Source organism: Pelodiscus sinensis, chromosome 1 (assembly GCF_052426305.1).
Source record: "Pelodiscus sinensis isolate ZL-2025 chromosome 1, ASM5242630v1, whole genome shotgun sequence".
NCBI classification, from domain to species: domain Eukaryota; kingdom Metazoa; phylum Chordata; order Testudines; family Trionychidae; genus Pelodiscus; species Pelodiscus sinensis.
In genome coordinates this window covers 163,210,819-163,220,221 of record NC_143052.1, presented here as the reverse complement: position 1 = coordinate 163,220,221, position 9,403 = coordinate 163,210,819, and the positions used below count along the sequence as shown (strand labels likewise).

At 40.5% G+C, this 9,403-nt stretch overlaps 1 protein-coding gene across 2 annotated transcripts; it reads right to left on the bottom strand.

Annotated features, from left to right (window-relative positions):
• Positions 1-208: 208 nt before the first annotated feature.
• Positions 209-8,861, bottom strand: LOC112544763 (uncharacterized). Of its 2 annotated transcripts, XM_089773175.1 has the most exons (3): positions 1,556-8,861; positions 962-1,026; positions 209-866 (listed from the first exon to the last, which is right to left on the bottom strand). In XM_089773175.1, exon 1 carries the CDS (start codon positions 7,486-7,488, stop codon positions 6,253-6,255), a length of 1,236 nt encoding a protein of 411 aa, XP_089629301.1. In that variant the 5' UTR covers positions 7,489-8,861; the 3' UTR covers positions 209-866; positions 962-1,026; positions 1,556-6,252. The 2 variants fall into 2 exon arrangements, with proteins under 2 accessions (XP_089629301.1, XP_089629302.1); XM_089773176.1 differs by lacking the exon at positions 962-1,026.
• Positions 8,862-9,403: the final 542 nt, after the last annotated feature.

Sequence of the window (9,403 nt, the reverse complement as noted above, 5' to 3'; positions counted from 1 at the left end):
AAAATAGAAAAGAAAATAAGGGAAGCATTCAATTAAAAAAATATTTTAAAAGGTGATATATTTCAACATACTGTATGTCAATTTTTCATCAGTATTGTTGATTTGAAAAAATGCCAATTTGTAACATGTTATGGCTAAGAGCTATTTTTTTTTTCATTTATAGGCATATTCCAAGTTGATCTTAAGATAATTACACATTTCTGTAAAGTCCTCATTTGGCAGAGAAGAAAGAAGAAAGGCCAAGTTAAAAATAAAGGGCTCTAAAAGGTTATACATTCAGGTTTTTGTTATGCCTTAAACTTGGTGCTATTTAAGTCAATGGGAATTTTGCCACTGACTTTACTGGAACCAGAATTTAACCCATTGCCTTTTATTGGTAGGCTGGACACACACAGAGGCAACAAATCATGTTGAGTGTCAGTTCTGATTCAGAAGAGTTTTATAACCATGGGAATATTTTCAATCTTACATCACTTAATATCATGTGTTTAATACATAACAATGAATATGACTTGCATCATCATCATCATCATCATATATTAGTGACGCATGGCCACTTTTCATCAAAACATTTAAAAACATGCCTGAACTTTTATTACTTCAATGGAATACAAGTACATGCTCAACATTAAACAAGTAATGCGCTGAATGCAGATGAATGTTATATGAACGGTTTGTAGATATCCCTGCATGGAGTGGGAAACACATTCACCTCTGCAACAGATAGCCACTGTACTGGGACACTGCTTTGCTTTGGAGCTGTAATGTTGCAGTGCTTCCAAAAGGTGCATCAGCTGCTATTCTGGCACAACTTCCCCCGGCACTGCAAGCAGCAATCTGCTTCACTCCATCCTACAACAGGGCTGCTGGTGTTCAAACCACAAGAGAGCTCTAGATATAATTTTGTGTTGGAAATGACATCCCCACATACATTTAGAAGTTTAGTTCCAATTCATCTCACCTCCTGTAATGGGAGTTACTCTGGGATCCTTTTCTGAAGCAACAGAATTGAGCCTTGGCACAACTCTGACAAAGAATCACAACAGAATATAGCAAATCTCTGAACAGAGACATCTGTGAATGTCTTAACTAGTACCACCAACACCAGTGGCATGGCAGATTCCTTATACTGTTCTTTCTATTCACGTCACTATTAATTTGTTTTCTTTATTCCTTGGAAAGTAGTTAAAAGCTTGAGACCTTTTTGATACAAGTTATCTGCAGCTAATTCTGCTCTTTCAAAAGTCTATGGTGAAGCAGCCCAAGTTTTTCTTAGCATTGCCAGAATTAGGTACAGTTAGAAATGTTATAAATAACTCATAATGGCAGACTCTACAGTTGCCTCCTCAGCATTTACTTGAGCAAAATAAAAATCTGGTGTCAATCCAGCTACCACCACCATGTCTAATTCCTGTAGCCTGAGCAATTTCATGAATAATAGGCATATTTTGATCCATTGGTGGAGAGGTTTGTTAAATCTATCCACAAACCAAACTATCATGTTCAAAGGTTGTAGAAAAATCAATTAATTATGTGTGGCAAGAGCGCCTCTTACCTTTTGCCAGACTCTGTTCTTCTCCCCTTGGAGAGAAGGGTCTCAGACAAAGCACCCCTCTGTCAAGTCGGTCTTCCCTTCTGAAGTGCGTTAAGCCTGGTAGTCTGTCCCGGGGGGAATTAGAGTGTTTCTCACGCTGTAACTATGAGTATAGTTGTATGCTTCTTTACCTTTCTCTTTCTTTTCTCTATCTCCCCCTCCACCTAAGATGGGAGTCTTTTAAAAGGTCTCCAGCAGGCCTGAAGTGGAGTCAGCTGGCCCTAATTGATCCACGATAGCCTTGCCTCAGCTGATTCCTAATTTGCCTGAGATAGTCCTTGCCAGCTGATCCTAATTGGCCCACTCCTCATTAACAAAGGCAGCTGGCTTTTTTCCCCTTCCATGGCCCTCTTTCTCCCACACTGTTGCGCCCCTCTGACCTGACTTCGTCATATATGTAGGTACAGATGCTGATATTTTTATATTGATTTAGGCTTTTGGACTCTGTGGTATTGAAGCAGTGGAAGGTAATAAGGTTGGGATGACAAGAAAATGGAATGAATATTTGTTTTCTGAGATTTTAGTCAAATGCTTGGAACCTACCATTTTTTGGTCATTTTCTTGTACATCTAATCGTATTGTACTCTGTTACTAAACAGCATATTTCACATTCTTTTTCAAGATGTCAGCCTTCCTAGTTTACTAGGCAGGCATTGTCCTTACTTATACAGCCCTAAAGCTGTTCATTTTCTTGCTCTTCATTATTAGATGTTTCCATGGCCTTACATTTTTCTTCCATAGAAAAGGATTCTCTTTACTTCAAGCAGTTGAATTTAAAGACATCCAATTTTTCCTGTTGATCAAACTGCCATGTTTAAGCAACACACTTAAAATGTGCTTAACTTTAAGCATATGAGGAATCCCAATGAAGTCAGTGGGACTTCTGTACTTAAAGCTACATCCATGAGTAAATGGTTTACTATATTAGGGCCTACTGTTCCTTTTGCCTGTCTGAAATACCACAGCCTGGTGCCAGAAATACTCCATTCCTGTTACTAGGTGTGGCTTCTGCTAGGAAAGGATAAAGAATGTTTTACTCTCTCACTGACATAAGTGATGTGTTCATTTCACACCCAACCATATGGGCACAAGAGTTGGTCTTTAGAGACAAAAGATCTAGGGTTTGGGCTAAATAATTTGGACAGATTAACAGAAGCTATGTGAGGGAAAAGACTACACTTAGAGGATTTATGAAGGTTTCCCAATTTGACAGGTTACGACGAACAGCAGGATCTCCTCAAGTTCTGAATGCATCACTTATAAATGTGACAAAGAAGGAGCTGTCCAGCAGTCTGAACACAAATTCAGCATTCACGCTATTGCTCCTCTGATGTACCAAGAACAGCTTCACTAACATGAGAAGGATTCTAGTTCAAAACCCAAATACAGTACATTTCTAAGGTTGTCATGGAGAACACAGCTTCAGTTCTCTGAAGAGATAAAACTGGTACGTTGTGTGCCTCTTCCACTTTCACAGCGGAAGTGCATGCAATGGAGACAACCCGTTTTTTCCCCCATCACCTTCCATCTACATTTCTGTCTGCCTACTGAAATGCAACCAACTCCTTTTTTCTATTATTCCCTGCTGTAAATGGCCTGGATCCTGTCTCCTGATAAGTCAGGAAGTAATCCTCACTGTAAATCAGGCAAGCCGCAAGAGGAAGCCAGATGTCAGTTGTGAGCAGTTAAAGAGGCTTCAGAGTGGATGAGAGAGGCCCAGAAGAGAAAGCTCTTTGGGAGGTAATGAATACAAGAGCTAATTTATATTTTAATGATTAAAGAAGAGATTAAAACCAACAGCATCATGATTTTGACGATGCAGCTGGTGGATTTCTTTGTCTTTTGGTCAATGAAGCTGAATTACCAGACTAGGGAAAACTTCAAAAGTGTTAAAAGATGTTATAATAATAAGGCAGCTCTGTAATTAGAGAGAGATTATTGCATATAACATGTGAAAGGGTTGCACTTAAACAGCCTCATCAAGCTCATTTGCACTATGACTCATTGATTCCACAGATTAGGACTTCAGGTGGGAGAATGAGTTGTAGGAATGGATGAGCACTTAAGAAACAAAGTCTTCGTTTTCATGCAAATGTTCTTGTTTACTAGAGGACAATGGAAGAGAAAAGTGGAGTATATCGATAGTTGCAGTTGAGGAAGCATTTCCACTGGGATAGAGCTGAATTGTTTCTCAAGTAAAGGTTTTAACAAAGTTATTCATGAGACAATCACAGCTGTAGCGCTATTGCAATCCCACATTTTGCTATGGTAAAAAAAATCAATTCTTGTCTGATATTATCAGTGTTACAGATATTCATCTAGCAGTGAGGGATTTAGGTGTTAATACCTTTTCATCCTTCTTTCATTAGGCAGCAAGAACAAGATTTACTTTCCTGGAACTGTTCCAAAAACCTGATCTTTCCCCACTGGGGTGGCTAGCGGTACTCTCTGTAATATTAAAAAGTATTGATTTAAAAATATGTATACACATCTTATTAAGAGAACACACATTTACTGTACCTCCCAAGCAACTCCATACTTTCAATCTGTGTATTCCTCCCCTGCTCCTCTTTTCTGTCATTTTACTCATCTCATCTCATCGACTCATAGACTTTAAGGTCAGAAGGGACCATTATGATCATCTATTCTGACCTCCTGCACAGTGAAGGCCACAGAATCTCACCTATGCCCTCTTAGAATAATCCTCTCACCTATATCTCAGATATTGAAGCCTTCAAATACTTTGAAGACCCCAAGATGCAGAGACTCCTCCAGCTGTGATCTGTACCCCATGCTACAGAGGAAGGCGAAAAACCTCCAGGGCCTCTGCCAATCTACCCTGGAGGAAAATTCCTTCCCAACCCCAAATATGGCGATCAGCTAAACCCTGAGCATGTGGGCAAGACTCACCAGCCAGACACCCAGAAAGTTCTCTATAGTAACTCCTATCATCCCTCCATTGACCTATTTACCACTCATAATAAATGGTAAATTAGTTACCAAGATGATGTTATCTCATCAAACCATCCCCTTCATAAACCCATCTAGTTTAATCTTGAAGCCAGATAGATCTTTTGCCCCCACTACTTCCCTTGGAAGGCCGTTCCAGAACTTCACTCCTCTAATGGTTAGAAACCTTTGTCTAATCTCAAGTCTAAACTTCCTACTAGCCAGCTTATATCCATTTGTTCTTGTGTCCACATTGGTATTAAGCTTAAATAATTCCTCTCCCTCCCTGGTATTTATCCCTCTAATATATTTAAAGAGTGCATCATGTCCCCCCTCAGCCTTCTTTTGGTTAAGGTAAACAAGCCAAGCTCCCTGAGTCTCCTTTCATAAGACAGGTTTTCCATTCCTCGGATCATCCTAGTGGCCCTTCTTTGTAACTGTTCGAGTTTGAATTCATCCTTCTTATACATGGGAGACCAGAACTACACACAGTATTCCAAATGGGGTCTCACCAATGCCTTGTATAATGGCACTAACACCTCCTTATCCCTATTGGAAATACCTTGCCTAATACATCCTAAGACCGTATTAGCCTTTTTCACAGACATGTCACAATGGCGGCTCATAGTCATCGTATAATCAACCAGGACTCCGAGGTCCTTCTCCTCCTCCGTTACTTCCAACTGATGTGTCCCCAGCTTATAACTAAAATTCTTGTTATTAATCCCTAAATGCATAACCTTACACTTCTCACTATTAAATTTCATCCTATTGCTATCACTCCAATTTACAAGGTCATCCAGATCTTCCTGTATGATATCCCGATCCTTATCTGAATTGGCAATACCTCCCAACTTTGTGTCATCCACAAATTTTATCAGGACACTTCCACTTTTGGTGCCAAGGTCAGCGATAAAAAGATTAAATAAAATTGGCCCTAAAACTGATCCCTGAGGAACTCCGCTAGTAACCTTCCTCCAACCTGACAGTTCACCTTTCAATATGACCCGCTATAGTCTCCCCTTTAACCAGTTACTTATCCACCTCTCAACTTTAATATTAATCCCTATCTTTTCCAATTTAACCAATAATTCCCCATGTGATACTGTATCAAATGCCTTACTAAAGTCGAGGTAGATTAGATCCACTGCATTTCCTTTATCTAAAAAATCTGTTACTTTCTCAAAAAAGGAGATCAGGTTGGTTTGGCACAATCTACCTTTTGTAAAACCATGTTGTAATTTCTCCCAGTTGCCATTAGCCTCAATGTCCCTAACTACTTTCTCCTTCAAATTTTTTCCCAAGATCTTGCATACTACAGATGTCAAACTAACAGGCCTATAGTTACCCGGGTCGCTTTTTTCCCTTTCTTAAAAATAGGAACTATATTAGCAATTCTCCAGTCAAATGGTACAACCCCTAAGTTTAGAGATTTATTAAAATTTTTTGCTAATAGACTTGCAATTTCATGTGCCAGTTCCTTTAATATTCTTGGATGAAGATTATCTGGGGCCCCCGATTTACTCCCATTAAGCTGTTCAAGTTTGGCTTTTACCTCGGATATGGTAATATCTACCTCCATATCCTTAGTCCCATTTGTTATGTTATCATTATCCCTAAGCTCTTCATTAGCCACATTAAAGACCGAAGCAAAGTATTTGTTTAGATATTGAGCCATTCCTAGATTATCCTTAACCTCCACTCCATCCTTAGTAATTAGCGGTCCTACTTCTTTTTTTGTTTTGTTTTTTCCTATTTATAGGTCTATAAAACCTTTTACTATTAGTTTTAATTCCCTTTGCAAGGTCCAACTCTACCTGACTTTTAGCCTTTCTCACTTTATCCCTACATGCTTTAACTTCAATAAGGTAGTTTTCTTTACTGATCCCTCCCATTTTCCACTCCTTATATGCTTTCTGCTTTTTCTTAATTACCTCCCTGAGATGCTTGCTTATCCAGCTTGGTCTAACACATCTGCCTATACATTTTTTCCCTTTTCTTGGGATACAGGCTTCTGACAGCTTCTGCAACTTTAACTTAAAATAATTGCAGGCCTCCTCCACTTTAAGATCCATAATTTCTTTAGTCCAATCAACTTCCCTAACTAATTTCCTTAATTTATTAAAGTTAGCCCTTTTAAAATAAAAAACCCTAATCTCAGATTTATTTTTGTTTATCCTTCCATTTAATTTGAACTGAATTAGCTCATGATCACTTGAGCCAAGGTTGTCCCCTACAACTATTTCATCTCTGAGGTCCTTGCTACTCACCAAAACCAAATCTAAAATAGCATCCCCCCTTGTTGGTTCAGCAACTACTTGATGAAGGAATTCATCAGCTATCACATCTAGGAAAATCTGAGCCCTATTATTATTACTAGCACTTGTTCTCCAGTCTGTATCTGGAAAGTTGAAATCTCCCATGATTACACAATTTCCATGAGTATTTACTTCATTAAAAACATTAAAGAGGCCTCTATCCATATCCAAATTGGATCCTGGTGGTCTGTAACACAACCCAAGCATTATCCCAGGGGAGGATCTGTTAGTTTTCTTTCCCAATGTGATTTTTGCCCAAACACACTCTGTCTTCTCCATTCCAGCACTTTGTATTTCTTTACAATCTACCTCATCTTTGATATACAATGCGACTCCACCACCTTTACCCTTATTTCTATCTTTTTTAAACAGCACATACCCTTCAATACCTGTACTCCAGTCATGCCTAGTATTCCACCATGTTTCAGTTATTTCTATAATATCTGGTTTCATTTCCTGGACCAATAGCTCTAGTTCCTCCATTTTGTTACCTAGGCTCCTCGCATTGGTGTACAAACATCTTAATTTTTGCTGTTTGGCCTCACTCACATTCTTTACCCATTTTGGCATGGATGTTGTACCTCCAGTATGACCTATTAGACTAGTTTCCACCCTACCCTTCCTCATGTATATTCTCCTACCCCCAGCTAAATCCTTTCTTACTTCGTTTTCCTCCCTCTCAGTGTCAAAATCCGGTGTAGAGATTACCTGGACATCTCCCAACCGTCTCCCCCAAATTCCTAGTTTAAAGCTCTCTTAATCAGTTGAGCCAGCCTCCATCCTAGAAGTCTATTTCCCTCCCTATTTAGGTGAAGTCCATCCCGAGAGAATAGTCTTCTGTCCATAAATGCCTCCCAGTGACCATACATCCCAAAGCCCTCCTTATAGCACCACTGCCTAAGCCATCTATTGATCATCATAATCCTGTCACATCTTAGTTACCTTTCTCTAGGAACAGGCAGAATCCCACTAAAGATCACCTGAGCCTCAATTTCCTTGAGCGTCCTCCCCAGCCTAGCATAGTCTCTCTTAATTCGTTCCAGCGAGAATCTAGCCATATCATTTGTTCCTACATGAAGGATGATCAATGGATTCCTTCCTGCTCCCTTAATAATCCTCTTCAACCTCAGTTCCACATCCCGTATCTTAGCACCGACAGACAACACACCCTTCTATTCTCTGGATCAGCTCTGGTTACAGGCCTATCTATTCTTCTCAATAAGGAGTCCCCAATCACATAGACCTGCCTTTTCCTAGTGACAGTGCAATTCTCTGGTGTATCTCTTGCTTCCTCTGGCTGCAAGTCCTTGCCATTCCTGTTTTCCCTTGTAACCCTCTTTAACCCATCCTGTATTCTCCTAACGCTCATTATTGGTGTTGTCTCCACAAACTCTTCCCCTGTATCTATGGGACTAGCCACTCTTCTCTTCTTCCTTACCCTTCCATCTTCATTATCTACCTGCTCTACCCCTTCTTCATTCTCCAGCTCCACATACCTGTTCTTGAGCTCTATTTTTCCTTCACTGACCCATCTTTTCCTCTGCCTGGTTCTCTGTGTCACATGCTTCCACTGTCCATTTTCTTTGCCCAGCAGTCCCCCTTCTGAGGCCCTTGATCCTGCTTCCATCTGCATATCTAAACTTCCCCTTCAGCCACGTCATGCCTTTGCTCCATCATCTGCTCAAACCCCCTTCTAAACTCGACCAGAGTTTCCACCTGAATCTCCAGTCCTCGGATCTTTTCTTCCATCAACTCCATCAGGCGGCACTTCATACAAACAAATCTCCTTTCAGGTACCCCCTCCAGAATCATGTACATACCGCAGCTACCACATCCAAACATCCTCCCTGTGTTCTCTACTACTTGGGCCATGGCCACTAATGCTTCTGTGTTTTATCTACTTTCTCACCAAAATCCTACCGGTGAACACAAAAACAAACCAAAACACCCCCTCCACAGCAAAAACAAACCCCAAACAAGTCCCACAATCCAAACTCCCACTCAAACTCCATTTACAGCTCTGTTTGCCGGCTCCTGTGCCGCTGCAGCTATCTATGCCGCTGCCTGACTAGCAGGCTACCTCTATAGGACCCCGAATCAGTGAAGCCCCGCCCCCTAATCAGGGCTCAGCTTCTCTCCCAGCACACTGCCCCTACAAGCCTCTACACATACAAACAATACAAATACAAACTTCTCCTCCAACAGAACTCCCACTCAAACTCCCCTGTTTACAGCTCTGTTTGCCGGCTCCTGTGCCGCTGCAGCTATCATCTGTTGTAACCAGATTAGATGGTGTGCATCTCAAGGCAGGGATAGAGTCTTTGTTCAGGGAATAGGGTGCTGTACACACCTATGGCACTCTTCTAGGAACTGTCCTTAGGTTTGAATTTGAACATGAGCTAGCACAAGGGCATCCTGATCCAGAATTAGGACTCCTTAGTGTTTACATAATACAAACAATAAATCAATCACTATAGTAACCACATGCCATTTTCTAGACCATTTGTACTGTACTGTAATATACCTGATTGTACTTGGATGG